General features: G+C 46.1%; 2 protein-coding genes across 3 annotated transcripts; one reads left to right on the forward strand and one right to left on the reverse strand.

Moving 5' to 3' along the window:
• Positions 1–474: 474 nt before the first annotated feature.
• Positions 475–4,470, forward strand: cUnh2orf69 (chromosome Un C2orf69 homolog). The gene is made up of 3 exons (XM_079758198.1): positions 475–892; positions 2,048–2,286; positions 2,672–4,470. The coding sequence occupies exons 1-3, from the start codon at positions 593–595 to the stop codon at positions 3,147–3,149; spliced, it is 1,017 nt and encodes a 338-aa protein (XP_079614324.1). The 5' UTR covers positions 475–592; the 3' UTR covers positions 3,150–4,470.
• A 257-nt stretch (positions 4,471–4,727) lies between these two features.
• On the reverse strand, positions 4,728–18,766 carry stk17b (serine/threonine kinase 17b (apoptosis-inducing)). 2 transcript variants are annotated; one of them, XM_079757649.1, is made up of 8 exons: positions 18,660–18,766; positions 17,258–17,421; positions 13,355–13,567; positions 12,150–12,288; positions 10,553–10,679; positions 10,387–10,435; positions 9,443–9,622; positions 4,728–7,920 (listed from the first exon to the last, which is right to left on the reverse strand). In XM_079757649.1, exons 2-8 carry the CDS (start codon positions 17,383–17,385, stop codon positions 7,674–7,676), a joined length of 1,083 nt encoding a protein of 360 aa, XP_079613775.1. In that variant the 5' UTR covers positions 17,386–17,421; positions 18,660–18,766; the 3' UTR covers positions 4,728–7,673. The 2 variants fall into 2 exon arrangements, with proteins under 2 accessions (XP_079613775.1, XP_079613774.1); XM_079757648.1 differs by lacking the exon at positions 18,660–18,766 and adding an exon at positions 17,752–17,878.
• Between the last annotated feature and the right edge of the window lie 508 nt (positions 18,767–19,274).

Consider the following 19,274-nt stretch of genomic DNA (forward strand, 5'->3'; position numbering starts at 1 on the left):
TCGTAGACACGTGACCCTGCAGTGACGTCACCATCTTAATAAGTTTATTTCTAACAAACAGCGACTCTCTGTGGAGACACATTGATAAACCAACACCTCCACAATGTTATTCTTATTTTTTTTTACTCAATGCTCTGAAAAGGGCAGTCAGTGTCGTGTGTGTGTAGTAGAGTATATGTTATTTAAAGATAACATTGAGTAAAAAATGAAGCCAGAGCTCACATCAAATTATGTATACAAATAATCTGGAGGCAAGAGTAATGTATTATATCCCGGTTCAAAGAAACAGGAGGGTCAATGGGGAAAGCTTTAACAATAATCCCCTTTATTAAATAAAACAGTTTAATTTAGGGGACACAACTATAAACGGAGACTGATTCACACTCCGATCCAGTGGGTGGCAGTCTACCAACCCTCAACAAAAAAACAAATAATAAAGAAGTGTATTTCCACTGCAAAGCTACCTGGAGCTCAGCCCAGGTGATGAAACGGATGTCATCGATGCTGAAATGCTGTGATGCTCTCCACAAAGCACACACAAGCAGCAGATCATCACTGGGGAGCCGCTCTGATATAGGAGAAGCGAGCAGCGATGAGCACCGCGGTGGCGCAGTCATCCTGCGACCCGGCCGGGATGGGTCAACCAGAAGCCCCGGGTCTCGGCTCCGGAGCCCCGGGTCTGGGTCCACAAGGAGTCCCGGATCTCGGCTCTGGATGCCCAGAGCGGCCCCAGCGCCTGGTCGCGGTACCCGGTTGCGACCCAAGCCGGGTGAACGACCTGCTGGTGCTCCGGCCTTCCGAGTGGTACTGCTGCCGTGGGTCCACCGCCGAGCTGCACCCCCTGGACCGGAGCAGTAACGACCATGTGGTGTTCTTCCATGGAGATATTCAGGTGAGGGGGGGGCGGGGTATTGATGGACTAGACACACCAATACAACACAAACAACACACTAATGCAACACAGACAACACACACCAATACAACACAAACAACACACTAATGCAACACAGACAACACACACAATACAACACACTAATGCAACACAGACAACACACACCAATACAACACAAACAACACACTAATGCAACACACACCAACACAAACAACACAAACGAATACAACACAGACTTGAAACACCAATACAACACACACCAACACAAACAACACACACCAATACAACACAAACAGCAGTCACCAAATCAACAAAAACAACAAAGTACAATACAATCAACACACACTAATACAACACAAACAACACACACTAATACAAAATGAACAACACACACCAATACAACACAAACTAGACACGCCAGTACAACAAAAACAACACACACCAATACAACCCAAACAACACACAAATATACACAAACAACATCCCCTTCATAACTCAAACGAGACACACACACACACACTCTCTGAGTTGTGAGTATCATGTTTGATATGTGACTAGAACTGAAACTAATTATAACATGGACAACTAAATACAGTTTTAAGAAACTTGAACATATATTAACGTGAAACAATTATTACTGGCCCTGTCGAAGGTCTCTTATCCACCCGTCTGTCGCGTGAAGTTCATCAAGTATTACGGCTCACATGTCGTCACACACGGTCAGGGCGATTTGGCCTAAAAATAAAATAATGACTAAAATATATGTTTTATGGGATTTTATCTGACCAATGATTAAGCTAAACAAAATGCAAAATGTGCAAACCTAACCTCACTGTTTTTTTTTTTGCTTGGCTGCGTGCCTCAATGTAAGATGTCGAATACGTCTGCTGTGCTGCTGCTTTTGGTTGCCACAGACCTTAGACAAACCTTACGCCAGAGTGATCTTTAATTTTTCTGAAGAGGCAGGGGCGTCGTGTGAACCACGGGACCCCAGAGACGAGGAAGTGGTGGCCTTACTGTAACTACCTGATGATAAAAATAGATTTTCCTATTCAACCATCCTCCTTAGCCCCCCGACACAGCCCCCCTGGTTAGGTTTCAATGAACACCACGCTGAATGACTGAGTGTATTAACCCCCCCCCCTCCCGGTGCAGAACCTCCAGGGGGAGATGTCTCTCCACCCAGAGGGGGCCAAGTGGCTGACCTGGAGCCTGGAGCGGGTGGTGCTCACTCTGGGCCGGCGGTTCCCGGGCCGCACCGTGTGGGTGGTGCGAGCGTCCAGCATGTACCTCCACATGTTCAGCAGCTACCAGAACTTTGTGGAGGGCGACCTGTTCGGGGCCCCGGAGCACCGGCCCTACGCGCCCGGCGCGGGGGCCTTCCAGCACCTCAGGTGCGGTGCAGTGTGTGCTTCGCCTGTGGAAGGCGCTTGGTTTGTTCTGCGTAAACGGGACCATTAAAAGGTCCTTCGTAGGGCCGGTAAAGCCATCCTGGGCCAGGGTTCGGTCTATGTTTGACTTTACATGAATCTAAAGGGGACATATTATACCACCAGGCGGGAGTCTGACACGCCTGGTGGTATAATATTTCCCCTTTAAGTAATTTGAAGAAAAACATTAAATTATTAATTTTTTATTAAATATAATTATTAAAACATTTTCAGCGGAAGATCTGTAACTTCCTCGCTCTAATGTCCGCTCTGTTGGTTTCCTTTGACGACCATATTGTAGCTGTAAGTGTTGAATGACGCGATAGTAATCGAGTGCCGCTGTTTTCAGGGGACTGTTGAGTCACGGCATGCAGCGAGCCGGCCTGCCACACCCTCTTCCGCCACCGGGGGGCGCCAGCGCCGTGCCCCCCGGGTTCTCCTTAACGCTGGTGGGCTTCAGCAAAGGCTGCGTGGTGCTGAACCAGATGGTGTACGAGATGGCCGGGGCGCGGGCGGACCCCCGGATGGCGCCCTTCGTCGAGAGCGTCTCGGACATCTTCTGGCTGGACGGCGGGCACCCGGGAGGGGGCGGGACCTGGGTGACGGACAGGGCGGCGCTGAGAGAGCTGGCGTCCAGCGGCGTGGCGCTTCACGCCCACGTGACGCCCTACGAGGTGCGCGACCCCATGCGGGCCTGGGTGGGCCGCGAGCATGACGCCTTCGTGAAGACCTTGGTGGAGCTGGGGGCGCGGCTCACCCAGCGGGTCCACTTTGAGGACGAGCCCCCCTCCATAGAGAACCACTTCAGGGTCATCCAGGAGTTCTGAGAAGGTCCCTGATTGTTGTTGCTTAGCAACATGGCCACCGCTCCGCGTGCCAGCCCCTCCCTCTGCTTTAGGATGGTTAAGCTGATCTCCATGTTACTTATACACATTACCGCGGTCACTTTGGCTTTTTGTGTCGGTCTTGCCTCAGCATTCCTGGGATTTTAAGTGTCGTGAGAGCAGACTCGAAAATGCTTACGTCTTGCACTTTTCCTTTTCCAGCGCTTTAGCGCAGCTGATTTTCGGAGGGGAGGAAGTCTTCATTTGTTATGTCAATTGCAAAGCCGCCAATGGCAGCGCCTTTATAAACGGCCCAATCATTCCATCATCTTGTATATTGTTTAAAAGGAGTTTACAGGTCCTTGTTATCTGCAGGAGCGTCTGGAATGGAGGAGGTGGTGTGACTCCAGAGGCTGGAGCGTCCGGTCTGTATGTGTTTGTATATGTATATGTATATATGTATATATATATATATATATACAGTAGACAGATATACAGTACATATAGATCTCTCACTCAAGTCTCGCAGTGGATGTCTGGCTCACTGCTCATAGAAGAGAAGGTTGGGTAGAAACCCAGGAAGGAGAACCTATTGAATGGCTCTGGATTTGTTTACTGGTCTTAAATTACTTTGTCTGTTGTCTCTCAATAATGCCGCTTGTATTTATGGGTATGGATGGGATGCAGCCAAGATGCTTGTTTTCAAAGGGAAGGATAAGGTTAGCGTTCTCCATTGTTTTCCACAACTAGATATTGAATACAGCATCAAAATGTGATGATTTATGCGATGCAAGGTTAGTTTTATTTCTAACATTATTCTATCAACACAGACATTTGCATCTATATTCTGGCGTTATAATTGATTTACCTCGGGTGTACTTTTACTACTTTTGTACTATGGCCGTGCACTAGCAAATTGCAACTAGAAGGACTGAATGAAATGTGTTAAACGGTCTCCAATGATAAAGAACACCAAGGCTAACTTGGGAATCAGGCCCTATGTCCAAAATTCCCAACTATCCATTTAATAACATTAATATAGCCAAAAATTGACTCTGTTGAATTGTTAAATCAATCGGATGGTGAAATCTGTTAGCCATAACACCAGACTGATTAAGAAATGTCCTTCGGAGCTGTACTTACTGTAGATATCATGAACAAGCATTGCTTTTATGCACAACCGCAAAGCTTATTTGACTAAATGTACCATACTTGAAACCATTCCATTAATGTTTACGCGCTGTTAAGCCCTTAAGGCAATCCTAATAGGATGTACAGGGTTGGGGCCTGTAACTTCTTTTAAGACCAAGGCTTAACATGTATAAAGCTTGTTTGTATCAAAATAAATCGATTCTGGTATGTTAATCGATGAACTGCTCAGTCTGAGGTCAGTATGTCTGAGGTCCCTTCAGACATACTCCAATGACACATTGGAGTATGTCTGAAGGGACTCAATATGAACACTTGGCGGCAGTGTTGCACAGTGAAAATAAAGTCGAGTCCATCAATGTTTCAAAAACATTCATGTCCTTCATGAATCAATTCAGAGTAACAAAGAACACCAGGACACTCGACTTGAAGTTCTAATAAAATATTTTATTTGCTTTTCGGTTAGCTACTTCATGTCCAAAGAAGCTACCCATATAAGCTGGTGGTCCATCAAACAGTAGATTTGATATACTTTTTTCTTAAAATCAATTTCATATCAAATCAATATGTATACAGGAACAAAAAAAACGTAAGAACAAAATTCTCAATATACACATTCCTCTAATAATTAAACATTTTCTTGTGCTTCGCACCGAGTTGAGTTGCAACTCAGAAGTTGCCTTCGTTTATTTTCCCTGAACGCGCAAAACAGCACCTCATTAACAGGAATGTGGGATGACATCACCAGGAGTGACATCACCGCTGGTGCTCCAGTTCTTGACAATGACCCCGGCGTGTGCAAACCGAGCACCTCGCGGTCGCACAGCAAAGCACAATAAACAAGGGCCCACTCGCCTCGGCCATCAAGACAATGAGCTCCACCACCGTAGAGCGGTGAAGACTTCAAGTGAGGCACACACACAGAACTCCAGTATGTCAAATAAAGACCGTCAACAGCTACAGGGATCGCCCGCATGAGGCGACCGCGCCGCTCAGCTCCAGTATTAAAAACACGTTTTAATGACAGCCAGCGAGACATGGCGGGGCGGACGAGCTCCACCTTGCATAGAAACCCGTCTCCTAGAGGTCACCAATTCACACGGGCCCGAGTCGGGATTCTTGGAGCCCAACACACGAGTGATCTGAAACCAGGGAAATGCCCTGGATGAGATCGGATTACAGATGTGCTGTTCAGACCCTCCCTGCAGTGGGAGGGGTTGTTGGCGGGCCCCGGGACAATGACCGCATCAGACCGAGCGTGGCCTGGCTCCGACTGACTCCCAGACAAAGCCCCCGGTGTCAGCTGGTGACATCTCCATTTAAAAAACAAACACTAAGGGACGACCGTCAAGCACAGATGCAGAGCTTTTTATGCTTTCTTTTGCTTTGGCACCAGTGTGTATAAAAGGGGGTAGAGAAGAACGTGGTGGTTCGTCTCATCTGCATCCAGACTCCAGGAAGGTTCAATACGACGATCCAATGATCAATGCTCCAGTTCATTACTAGGACACATCTCACGTGTTTACCAGCCCATCCCACCTGGAATATTTTAATGTTTACAACATTGATTCTTTATGATAACTTTAACACTTTATGATACACATCTAGTCTCAGACCAGCCAACGTGTGTGACGCGGTCCTCTCCTTCACCAACCTTATATCCTCCCTACTTCCCCATTCGTCAATCTAGCCGACCAATCAGACGCCGTCTTTAATTCAAACTTCCTCAGAACTCTTTCTTTGCTTTTCCCGCTTCCGACCAGCACGTCCTTCTGAGGAGGTCACCTCCTGACCCCACCCTCTCAACGTGAACCAAATAAAAAGGAAAAAAATAACATTAATTTACATTAAACAAATAGAAAACACACATAAATAATAGACTCAAGTATAATATTATATAGCATATAAAAACAAGGTGATCGAACATGAAGAGGCACAGTGGACAGAAGGATTCCCAGCCTAACTCCCCCGCCCTGGGACCAGCAAGTCAAAAAGCAGCTTTGAAAGACGCCCCCCCGCCCGAGAGATGTAGCTAAGCTCGGGGGAGCTTTTTTTTTTGCCAATGCCATGAAAGCACTAAAGCCTGTATTAGCAGTGGCTGAAACACGGCCACACCTGTTCAGTGGCCTGGCGCTCAGTAAGTCAGGGCCACAGTGCCACGTGTGCTCTGATAAAGTGTGAGGAAGTGTGGGGCGTGCCACGCCAGATACCGGATGACGCCCGCTGTTCACGCTGGTACAGTTTCAAGTTAGGTTAGATTTATATGAAGCAATCAAAAGGAATGTCAAGGACACTGCTACGGCGCTAAAAAGTATCAACGAACCTTCATTTATTGGGAACGCATAGTGCATATTTAGAACCCCCCCCCCCTCAAAATCATGAATATAATAATGGTTCGGTCAGGGAATGTGAAGGGAATAAGGGAATGCTTGGGCTTAGGAGTACGCTTTCACAGAGAGGCTTTTACGCCAAACCCTGGCTCGACACCCGGTCATAACAGCTTATTTTGCTAACCTTGTTTGCGAATACACAACACCACGTTGCTGAGGTGGGTACACAGGGAAGGAATGCATCATGTAGAGCGTGCCATCCTGCCCTGTGGCTCCTGAGGTGACCCAGCCCTCGGCACAGGACCAGGGAAACAATACAGTCATCGTTAGACGCAGGAAACCAGAGGGAAGTGGATGACGAAGAGCGCTGAACTGCTCAATCGGGTTTGGCCATTTAAAATGAAAAAAACTGACAAAAAAGGCAGATTGCGACAAAACAAATGAATTTAGGACAATAGGTATCCCTCACATTTAAGAAAGAAAGTCGAGCAAGAGTCGACTTGCATTGAGCGGAACGGACACGGTATAAGAAACGTGCCGTTTGTTCGCACGCTACGGTGGCATGCAAAACAAGTGCATCACCTCAGGACGCGTGCAAGACAACAAAACCCTGACAGCGACACTGGCGTCAGCTCACGGCCTCGGGCATGGAGGGACAGCCAGCGTCTGGGAGGTCTTTGAGTCCTGCTTAAGCCTCTGGAAGAAGAGCAGTGCCTGGATGTCCCTTGAGGCGCCCCACCCAGACACATCACTATGAAAGGACACCGAGAAAACCCAATGCCAGCAGACGACATAAACCGCGGTGCCCGTTTGTGAACGATACCTTTACATTATTCAACACACACCCATGGAATGTGGATTTAAAGATGAGGGTGGCTGATGACAGGTCAGCCCTGGTTATCTTTGGTGTGACTGGGGGGTAAGTGCTGGTGGGCAGAGACGGGGGGGGGGGGGGAGTTAAGTAGAGTAGACCTGTCGGCAGTTTTTAGTCACATAAAACATTTTAAAACCCCTTGTGGACGGCCCTGAGACATTACCCCCTGCCGCGTCAGAAGTCCCCGTCCCCGGCCGCCGCCGCCGCCTCCTCGTCGAAGCGGAAGCGCTTGGCACTGGCGCGCGGCGAGTCCAGGAAGTTCTCCTTGTCCTCGGGGTCCTCCGGGGGCGCCGCCCACTTGGAGCCACTGCAGCGCTCCCGGGACCCCGGCCGGGCGGAGGCCTGCTCGGGGCTGGGGCAGAGCAGGGGGGCCTGGGACAGCCAGGGGTGGCTGATGCACTCTGCAGCGCTGGGCCGGTCCCTGAGGACCCAGGGGTGAGGGTCAGGGATACAGGTAACACCACGGGGCAGTCTAATGTATAGATAATAACACCACGGGGCAGTCTAATGTATAGATAATAACACCACGGGGCAGTCTAATGTATAGATAATAACACCACGGGGCAGTCTAATGTATAGATAATAACACCACTGGGCAGTCTAATGTATAGATAATAACACCACGGGGCAGCCTAATGTATAGATAATAACACCACGGGGCAGTCTAATGTATAGATAATAACACCACTGGGGCAGTCTAATGTATAGATAATAACACCACGGGGCAGCCTAATGTATAGATAATAACACCACTGGGGCAGTCTAATGTATAGATAATAACACCACTGGGCAGTCTAATGTATAGATAATAACACCACTGGGCAGTCTAATGTATAGATAATAACACCACGGGGCAGTCTAATGTATAGATAATAACACCACTGGGGCAGTCTAATGTATAGATAACTAACACCACTGGGGCAGTCTAATGTATAGATAATAACACCACTGGGGCAGTCTAATGTATAGATAATAACACCACTGGGCAGTCTAATGTATAGATAACTAACACCACGGGGCAGTCTAATGTATAGATAATAACACCACTCGGGCAGTCTAATGTATAGATAACTAACACCACTGGGGCAGTCTAATGTATAGATAATAACACCACTGGGGCAGTCTAATGTATAGATAATAACACCACGGGGCAGCCTAATGTATAGATAATAACACCACGGGGCAGTCTAATGTATAGATAATAACACCACGGGGCAGCCTAATGTATAGATAATAACACCACGGGGCAGTCTAATGTATAGATAATAACACCACTGGGGCAGTCTAATGTATAGATAACTAACACCACTGGGGCAGTCTAATGTATAGATAACTAACACCACTGGGGCAGTCTAATGTATAGATAACTAACACCACTGGGGCAGTCTAATGTATAGATAATAACACCACTGGGGCAGTCTAATGTATAGATAACTAACACCACTGGGGCAGTCTAATGTATAGATAACTAACACCACTGGGGCAGTCTAATGTATAGATAATAACACCACTGGGGCAGTCTAATGTATAGATAATAACACCACTGGGCAGTCTAATGTATAGATAGATAACTAACACCACTGGGCAGTCTAATGTATAGATAACTAACACAACTAGGGCAGCCTTATGTATAGATAGATAACTAACACAACTAGGGCAGTCTTATGTATAGATAGATAACTAACACAACTAGGGCAGTCTTATATATAGATAGATTTCAATTATTACTGATGGAAATCAATCATTAGTTTCGATATAGAGTCCCACCAGACGACATTTACAAGTTTGATCTAATTTATTTTAAAAAGTAGCAAAAATGTGGATGTCAATATTTGGCTCCCATACATATTGAATAGCTTTATGATTGTGCATCTTTTTAATGGCACCAATTGTTTTAGTGTAATTTTGGGGACAGTGTGATGTGGCAGGAAAGGCCCACTCACTCGGGGGCCTTGACTAGCAGCTTGCGGACGAAGTCCACAGCTAGCTCTGACACGCGGGAGAAGGCCTCCCCGCTGTACTCCACGTTGACCTGGGATACGTTCAGGTACGTCTCCTGCTTGTCCTCGCCCACAAAGGGAGACTCGCCCGTCACCAGCATGTAGGAGATCACCCCCACGCTCCTTCAGGACCAGGGAAACACGTCAACAACTGCTGAACACAGCCACCGCCATCTCAGCTCCTTCTGGGTGTAGACGCTAGCTGGCTGCGTTAGAACCAGCTAGCGCAGCCAGCTAGGAACTGAAGCCAGAACGGCACATTCAGTTCCCCATAGCCAGCAGTGAGCACCAAGATGGCCGCTAGAGGAATAGGGTCGCTTAGCGTGGGGTGAAGCTGGGACTAAACACTGATGGATTGGGGTTCAACCAGAGAGAGAAAAGTAGCTGGCCTGGCTTGATGGTCCCACATTAACTTGTTCAAACTGAGTTTAATAGTTGAACAACTTAGTAAAAAAGTTTTTTTGGCATACTTTGGTGAATAACAATAAAATACTATGATAATAGCCAATTGTTTTTATAGCTAATGCTATGAGCCAGCCAGCCAAAAATGAAAGTAAACATCAAATGTAAATTGCTTTGTCAACTTATTTTCTGTGAAACACTTCTATTTGCGTTACTAGTCACAGTACAAGCAGGCAACAATCAAATCACATTATCAGCACTCATCTAAGTAGTCCAATCTACTGGTCTATGACCTGATGAGATCATAAACCATCGATAATCATTCCCGCACCATCACACATCTTTTCACAGGAACTCGTCAGATCACAAAGACATGAGCCCTGGGGGCCGAGGACTCTGTGTTGTTGCTCTCAAAGACGGTTCCACTCTACGGTGTTGTACAAGCTGACTAGACACACCAAACAGGTTTCAAACCGGAGACTCACCACAGGTCACTCGCAGTCGAGATTGGCTCATAATTTAGAATTTCTGGCGCTGCAATGAAACCACACAAGATATATAAAAAGGTGAGGTAATCCAAGGTACGAACAAAGATTGTTACACTAAACAACGACACGTAATAAACAAGATGGTCTGCGGCCGTGATCTTACCCACGTATTCAGGTGTGCCAAGAATCTCCCTGAGCTCGCCTGCGGTGCCCAGCCTACGAGACAGACCGAAGTCTACAATCTTGATGTCCCCTGGAGGGGACTGCTGGGTCAGGAGGATGTTCTGAGGCTGAGGAAACACAGAGAACACAGCCAGAGCAGCTTGTTAGTCTGCCTTAGACAGTACAGAGAACACAGCCAGAGCAGCTTGTTAGTCTGCCTTAGACAGTACAGAGAACACAGCCAGAGCAGCTTGTTACTCTGCCTTAGACAGTACAGAGAACACAGCCAGAGCAGCTTGTTACTCTGCCTTAGACAGTACAGAGAACACAGCCAGAGCAGCTTGTTACTCTGCCTTAGACAGTACAGAGAACACAGCCAGAGCAGCTTGTTGGTCTGCCTTAGACAGTACAGAGAACACAGCCAGAGCAGCTTGTTAGTCTGCCTTAGACAGTACAGAGAACACAGCCAGAGCAGCTTGTTACTCTGCCTTAGACAGTACAGAGAACACAGCCAGAGCAGCTTGTTACTCTGCCTTAGACAGTACAGAGAACACAGCCAGAGCAGCTTGTTACTCTGCCTTAGACAGTACAGAGAACACAGCCAGAGCAGCTTGTTACTCTGCCTTAGACAGTACAGGTCATTAAGGAGCAGGTAGGGGTTAGACAGTGACTACAGAGACAGGTCATTAAGGAGCAGGTAGGGGTTAGACAGTGACTACAGAGGCAGGTCATTAAGGAGCAGGTAGGGGTTAGACATTGACTACAGAGACAGGTCATTAAGGAGCAGGTAGGGGTTGGACAGTACAGAGACAGGTCATTAAGGAGCAGGTAGGGGTTAGACAGTACAGAGCCAGGTCTTTAATGAGCAGGTAGGGGTTAGACAGTACAGAGACAGGTCATTAAGGAGCAGGTAGGGGTTAGACAGTACAGAGACAGGTCATTAAGCAGCAGGTAGGGGTTAGACAGTACAGAGACAGGTCATTAAGGAGCAGGTAGGGGTTAGACAGTGAATACAGAGACAGGTCATTGAGGAGCAGGTAGGGGTTAGACAGTGACTACAGAGACAGGTCATTGAGGAGCAGGTAGGGTTAGGCAGTGAATACAGAAATGGGGCTTATAGAAGCAGGGTTGGACATCTGACTCAAGCAGGTTTACATGCAGGCTGAGGACATTGGGGATGGACTCCAGAACCTCTGGTTCAAGAGTTAAAAACACCAAGGACATCAGACTATCAGGCCCCACCCTTGGATGAAGCAACGCTCATGAATCACGGCAAATACATTCATGTTTGTTTTGGTTTGTTTTCTCATCACTATGGACATTATAATAAGTCACCAATCATTGTGGCATATTTCAACAAAGGACACGCTCTCAACTCCAAGGATCCTTGGAGTTGAGAGCGTGTTGGCCAGTTGTGCTGTCACTGTCAGAGCATCGGCACTCAACCTACGCAGGTGAATCATTTTAAAAGGGAAGTTTTACCTGTGCAGCAAAGCCCTGACCTATGCCCCCTAGTGGGGAGGGGAATTAGCCCCTAGGCTCAGGCTAAGCCCAGGCGTCTAGCCAAGCCTGGGGCCCAGAGAGAGCGAGGAGGATACCTTGAGGTCAAGGTGCACCAGGTTGCTGTTGTGGAGGTGCTGCACTCCCTCCAGCATCTGTCGGATCAGCCGCGTGACCTGGGCCTCAGGAAGCAGCTCGTCAGACACACAGTGGTCGAAGATCTCCCCTCCGGCCGCACTGACACACGCACACGCACACACACACACACACACACGCACACACGCACACAGCATTGTTTCAGAGACATGTTTTCACAGAGCACAACAGGCAGTGACTAACGATCGGCAGATGTATATTTGAACTTTATGGTCACATTTGAAGTTAACCCACCCGTGACATTGCAACAGTTCTGACTCATTTAATTGGTCCTCAAGTCTCCCTGCTATAACAGCAGGGTAGACGTAGAAACAAAAGGTGTTCTCACACCCATTAAAGTACATGCTAAAACGAGGCCCAGCAGGTTTCGTACAGGAGACCACAACACTCTGTAACACCAGCCAGACTGAACTGTACAAGCCCAGCTCGTGTTAATACAGGTCACTGGATCAACCCTCCACTTCTCTTTTGTTACCTAAAGGGGCGTCATTAAAGAGAAGTGTCTGCGATCAGCAGTGCACAACGGAAGTACACTCTGGAACACACGCAAGGCACTTTGATTTGTGCCACTAGAAACAATACTTTTTGACTACAAACGCACAGACCATTCGGCCCTGTTTTCAGTGCTGGGATTATTGGGCTCCCCGTGATGGTTACCATTGGCGTAACCTTCCAGCCAGAAGCACCTGATCATGGAACTGTGACAGCGGCGCATCACGGGTGACCTAATATCGACAGCACCAGAAATAGTGACAAATTACCGAATTATTGGACAAACGGAAATAAAATTTTGTGCGGTTACTGGAACCCTTCCAAATCGCGACTTTTCAGAAAACAGTGGAAATCTTTTCCAAGTAATTAAAAGAATACTCCTCCTTCATTCCTGCAAATCAATGGGAGAGACTAACGGCTGGACGAGCATGTAACTTTTGTAAAACAAGCACATAGCTAGCCCTGGTTTATTAGGAGAGCTAGCGAGGGAGAAAGAGAGCCAGAGAGTAGGGCAGCCTCATCTTAAACTAAAGTCATCCGCAGACCTAGGGGTTCCAGTTTAGTCCCTCCGCTATAAACCGTGAAACAGGATCTTCAGCCGTCGGACTAAACTGAAGAGGAGTCTAGAGGAGGCATGGAGCGGCGGGGGACTCACTACTCCAGCACCAGGACGATGTCGTGGTCCGTCTCATGGGCAGCATGCAGGTTGACCACGTGGGGGTTGTCCCGCGCCAGTTCCAGGACAGCCATCTCGTGCAGGACGTCGGCGCGACAGTCGCGCCCCCGCCGACGCTTCTTCAGGAACTTGGCGGCGAACACTTTGCCCGTTGCCTTCTCCACGCACCGCCGCACCACCGCAAACTTCCCCCTGTGGAGGACCAGGTCAGGGTCGTGACGAGGGCTGGGTATCACGGCCAATTTCCTAAATCTGAATCGATTAATCACGATTCCATCTGCTCTTAAATAATGGAAATGGCTCAACCGGGTTACAAAACACAAATGTGCTTCATTTTTTCTCTTCATCTTAAACAACAGGTTTTAAGTGCAAACCTGTAAATTGGACAGTTTAAAGTTGAGCTGTAAACAAAACTGTCTCAAGTCTCAAAAGTGCAATTTTTGAAATTAGAAAGGAATTGCAAGTGAAAGTGTACTTGAACTACAACATTCTATCACTGCAAATTGCATTAAGGCATTGTTTATTAAAGAGCAAAAATAATAATAATGGTAACCAAACTAAAAAAATATAATAAAATAAAAATAAATAAAATCGATCTCATGCCCTATGAATCGATACTGCAAAATTGTAATAAATCGATCCAAAATCGATTTCTTTTTACCCAGCCCTATTCATGACCCCTCAGGAGACAATCCCTCACAGGGCATCACAAGGTCAAGGTCAGGGTCATGACCCCTCAGGACGAGGTCAGGGTCACGACCCCTCAGGACGAGGTCAGGGTCACGACCCCTCAGGGAGTGGTCGTGGTCAAGATCAATATTGTTTCATATGGTGTATGGCATAGTGTTGCTGTCGACATGTTCGGTAATGTGTTCCTGACTGCAAATCCCCATGCGTCTATACATTAACATTCAGCAAATGCTTTCATCCAAAGCCACTTACAATAAGTACATTTGTCAGAAGAAAGAGAAACAACAATATATTGCTGTCGGTACAGTAAGGATGTTCATAGAACCAAGTGCAAAGACCTACAAATCGCTAGGATATAGGGATGGGTCAGAATATTAGATTATTCGTTCCCGAGGGTCAAAATCAATTTTCACAAGCCATAACTTTGTTTCCCTGGTAACGCCTGAGGGTCTGACTAATACCTGGAACAAACATTACCTTCCCGTAAGGTTCTTATGCAACAAAAACGTAGTTCACTCCTTCAGTAAATAGGACGGACCTTAGCTACGAATTGGCAACGGGAGGTATTCTAGTCCGCTCAGCCATGAGCCAGAGAGCTAACATTATGGATTGTACATATTCATAATTCGAAATTCGTCCTAGCCTTTATACCACAGATCTCTAGGGTCTATAGCATATAACCGCGTTGTCTGATTACAGTTTAATTCATTTTTCACAATCTACCAGCTCTCGTTTTGAAGAATAATCACCACGCCATTCATTTCAATGGGAATCGCGACGGTCCATACTTTAAACAAAAAGTGTACATATTTATAATTTGAAATTCGTCCCAGCCTTTATACCACAGATACTACAGGGTCTATAGCATATAACCACGTTTTCTGAATACAGTTTAATGCATTTTTCACAATAGACAATTTGACTGGAACTACTTAGCAGGTAGATTTTCTTTTGTGTGTAAGATATTAAGTGATTTCTTGCCGATGATCCATGGCTGCCTTTGTGAATGTCAGCACACATCGAATAATCGCTTATTCGTTCATACCATCCACTGATTATTCGACCATGAAAAAGTTGAGTTATTCACATCCCTACTACGATAACCCATTCCCTGTATACAACAAAGATAGCTAGGATAAGATACTTAACAAAAAAGTACTATTTTTAAGTCCCAGGATGTACATCGTCCATCCATTCTCCATTATGGTAATATTACATGAGTGAGTCACAGTTACAAGTGATAAGCAGCAGTGACTTTTAGAGATTATGACCAGTTTATACAATCTTTTCCTCAACTTTAAACCAAAAAACGCAGCATGTCCGAAGGGAAGTCATGGTTGCTGTGTGGTAAACGTAAAGCAAACGATTGAAGAGTTCAGTAGTATCTTGTCATTAGACGACATGACGTTTGCGAATGGGGTAAACATTTCCACGGTAACCGCGAGCCCCGCCAATCAGAGACATTGTGGTTACACTTTAGGATTGGTGGTAGTGTAGTACACCTCCATGACATGTAGAAAAAAATATTTTTCTTAAAACAAGGTTGCTATCACGCAGGCTCGTGGCTTCTACAGGAGCATACACCATTATCTGAAAAGTCATTGCTCACGATGTTCGACAATGGTAACCACATAATGGCCAATAATCCAAGAGTTATACCATCTAAGCCTCGCTGTTGAGCTCTTTATAGGACTAGGCGACATGAAGATATTATGAATAGTAATTGAAACTTCTTTAAAAGTCTTTGTTGAATGTTAAGGATAGTAAACCATGCTATATAGGGCTTTAAGGGTTGGTTAAGGAGATGACCTCAAGGAAGTATTGTCAAGTTCTATAGGGCAGATATGAAAGAGTTTACCATCACAATAATCAAGGTTAATTAGTTAGTTTGCTAGCTTTGATTCTGCATCCTTTAACAATCTTAAGACTGCTACATGACTCAGCTGAAAAAGCCCTGCCTTTCCTTGATACGTTTTTATTTAGCTGTTCCTTTTCAAAATAAATGGTTAGCTAATCTTACAATTGACTAAACAAAATGCTTTCATTTTGACAAGGAAGTAAACAAACGTGGATTACACATACCTAACCACCTTATATGGTCACACTAATCGGCTCCATTGTACAAATGTAATCTTTTATAGAAAGTCAGATAGGCAGACACGCAGCCTGGAGTCCATGTGCCACTAATTAATCACACTGACACATTTAGAATGACATCTCTTTGGTTGTGTTCCTGAAATCAAGCATGACAAGCATGACAAGGTGTGTGTGTATGTGTGTGTGTGTGTGTGTGTGTGTGTGTGTGTGTGTGTGTGTGTCTTCCTCTTAAAATTTGGTTTCCAAACGTCTGTGTGTCCTTCCTCAAATTTAAACAAAGATACACACTGTACTGCAATCCACAGTTCAACATGACTAACAACTCCACACCAATATGTGATGACTAAACACTGATGCACACATCAAAGCGAATGAAAGCGCACACCCAATAATGTTCACAAATATATATATATATAAATATATATACAACGATCTGTCAACAAAACAATGCACACGTACACACAGAGGGAGTTCAATTTGAGTCCCCTACATGGAGAGCCATATTCATGGAAAAGATAAGCCTTATCTGATTGTATGTAAAGGTGGCCAACTCATCAGTATTGCACCTCTACAGAGAGCTTGGAGATCCTCTGTGTAGTGGCATGCCTTTGGTTTCACAAAAATAAACTTTCTGTCAAGAAGTCAGAGTTCAATAACACTGAAATGGCCAACACTTCAGATATGTACAGAAAGTTGCTCATACAAGACAGAATATGTTTCTTAAACCAAAGGCCGGTCGGCAATAGCAGTCAGGAGAAGTGCAATCTTGCTGAGCCAAACTAAAGCTCGGATACATTAGTATTAAAAGTGTTTCTTTATATTTGAAAGTTAGCTTTCATTCCCGTTACACATGACACATGCAGAACCAGAGACTCAACCGAGCTGTCAGACTTTGACACTCAAGTGCCTTCAACTGGTCAAAAGTGTGCCCCAAACGACCCAGGACCAGATCACAACATTCAATTGGGAAGTATTATTTTTCTTCATGCTTTGATTGAGGTTTTGAGGTTAGGGAAAACACAACCGGAACCACACAGACACACACAGGTTAACCTCCACACCAGTTCATAACCCAGTCCCCCAGCACGCTCTTACCGTCCCAGCTCCCCGGTGAACTCGTAGCCGGCCTCCATGGGCTCCGTGCTGATGGTCGTGAGGACGGAGCTCAGCAGACCCGCGGCCGCCGGCCCGCCGCGGCCGTCCGTCCGCCGCCGCGACATCATCTCACCTCCGAGGGTCTGGTCCAACAACCCAAACACCTGTCACAATGGGTTTAAACTTACTGAACGGGAATCGCTGCTCTAAGCCGAGACAGTCCGGACACCGGCGTTCGCACAGCCCGACTCTGCGCAGACCGCTGTACTGTCAGTGTTGCCAGATTGGGCCAGATTTCACTCCGAGTCTGGCAACCCTGGCTGCCGCGCGCTGCACCCAGGGTCTCCACATTGGGCGGGAAATCGGACCCAATCTGGCAACACTGGGTACGGTGTGGAGTCGGTCCGCTAGCATGCTAATGCTACCTCCAGTTAGCTTTTCAGCCTTCAGTGCATTAAAAGTACCGTCGCCACTCAAAAGTGATTTTTACTCACTTTCCTCCACTTCGTTCCGTTAAGTAGACACTACGGAAGTGGTCACGTCCAAAAGATATCGATGATCCAATAATAAAAACGACTGTTATGGCTAGCAGTCACTGAACGGGGGGTTTATATACCGGACCATCCTCCTGGTGGACACTGCGCGTCACTCCAGGGCGCATGCGCGCTGATTTCAAATAAGTTGCCTCAAATGTATCTTCTGAAATGCTGCATGGGGGTCGGCAATGCACGGCCCTTCTGCGCCTATTGGCCTACTTGAGCTATTGGTGTTTGATCAATACTATTGAACTCGCCCTCTCTCTCTCCCCCCCCTCTCTCTCTCTCTCCCTCTCTCTCCCTCTCCCGCTCCTTCTCTCTCACACTCACTCTCACGTGCGCTTTTTTTGGGCTTCAAATGTAAATTCAAATGAAGGTGCCATCAAGTTAAGTGTCTCGATTAACTACGAATGTAATCTCTCTACTTATTCAATAGAGAGATTACAACATTTCACAGGTCCTAGACAAGGGTTGACTAGTCAAAAACTGTCTGGGCAAACAAGCTGCATAAAAAAACACGTTATTTTAGAAGCTAAAAATTACAAAATATCTATTTCATCACCCCAACTTTCATGTAGTAAATAAATGGGGTTTGAAGTTATGAAGTGCCTTTGTTATTAACCGCTGATCTTCTTTATTCTAGTGGTTTGTATTCCGTGGATGATTTCATTGTTATGTATATAGTTATTCTGATGATTATTATTATTTTAATACAAATCTTTTTGTATAAACTTTCTCCAGATAATGTTTGTTTTGCATTTTATAAGTGAGATGAAACAAATACACCAATCGTTGCATAATTAATCAAAACTTGCCTTTTGCTTTCTTTTATTACAATCATTTGAGTGAAATGGAGACATACTCACAGGAGCTTTGCATAGAGTCACTTCTGAAACGGGATCAGTGCTGTCACCAACAGACCGGACAATGCACCTATTACACTTTGCCGTCCTTCCCAAAAATATCAATATCAACAATCAATATCATCAAGCTGGACTTCGCTGCAGGGAAAACTAAGCCTGGGAGTTGAGATGTGTGTTACTTGACAGACGCCTGCCATCCTGCTTGGTTGGTTTCGATTCTGCTTTGCTCATGCCACACAGTTAGGAGTTAGGAGACGTGGTTGATAGACGCCTAGATGGTTAACTATGCAAGCCAAAAACCTTTGGTACATTAAGTGCAAAATATAAATATTTAGACACACAACAGGACGGACATGTACAGGTTTCTTTTTTTTTATATACAAAGACAGAGACGAGCAGAACCTCGCGTGTGGGCACACATACGGATGCTTTCTGTTCCACTTTCGATTCACCCCAGCCCTCAAGTTTTAGCGTTCCCCCTCCCAACGGCGGCACCGACGTAGCTCGCCCCATACCCGTCTCGGTGCCGATGGCACTCCGCTATGGGCATGCTGTCTGGTAGACACTTTCCCTCCGCCCGGCCATACAGTGGCCTCACCCGCCCCGGCCCCTCCACCA

This window comes from Pollachius pollachius (genome assembly GCF_949987615.1).
Source record: "Pollachius pollachius genome assembly, chromosome: 20".
Taxonomy (NCBI): Eukaryota; Metazoa; Chordata; class Actinopteri; order Gadiformes; family Gadidae; genus Pollachius; species Pollachius pollachius.

What these genes read in the sequence shown, in the direction of transcription:
- cUnh2orf69 (XM_079758198.1), top strand. Translation starts at nt 593, where the DNA reads ATGAGCACCGCGGTGGCGCAGTCATCCTGCGACCCGGCCGGGATGGGT. An exon ending in TCTTCCATGGAGATATTCAG is followed by an intron (nt 893 to 2,047) that starts GTGAGGGGGGGG and finishes CTCCCGGTGCAG; the next exon opens with AACCTCCAGGGGGAGATGTC. An exon ending in GGGGCCTTCCAGCACCTCAG is followed by an intron (nt 2,287 to 2,671) that starts GTGCGGTGCAGT and finishes CGCTGTTTTCAG; the next exon opens with GGGACTGTTGAGTCACGGCA.
- stk17b (XM_079757649.1), bottom strand. Translation starts at nt 17,385, where the DNA reads ATGATGTCGCGGCGGCGGACGGACGGCCGCGGCGGGCCGGCGGCCGCG. An exon ending in TTCACCGGGGAGCTGGGACG is followed by an intron (nt 13,568 to 17,257) that starts GTAAGAGCGTGC and finishes GGTCCTCCACAG; the next exon opens with GGGGAAGTTTGCGGTGGTGC. An exon ending in TCGACTGCGAGTGACCTGTG is followed by an intron (nt 9,623 to 10,386) that starts GTGAGTCTCCGG and finishes CTGGTCCTGAAG; the next exon opens with GAGCGTGGGGGTGATCTCCT.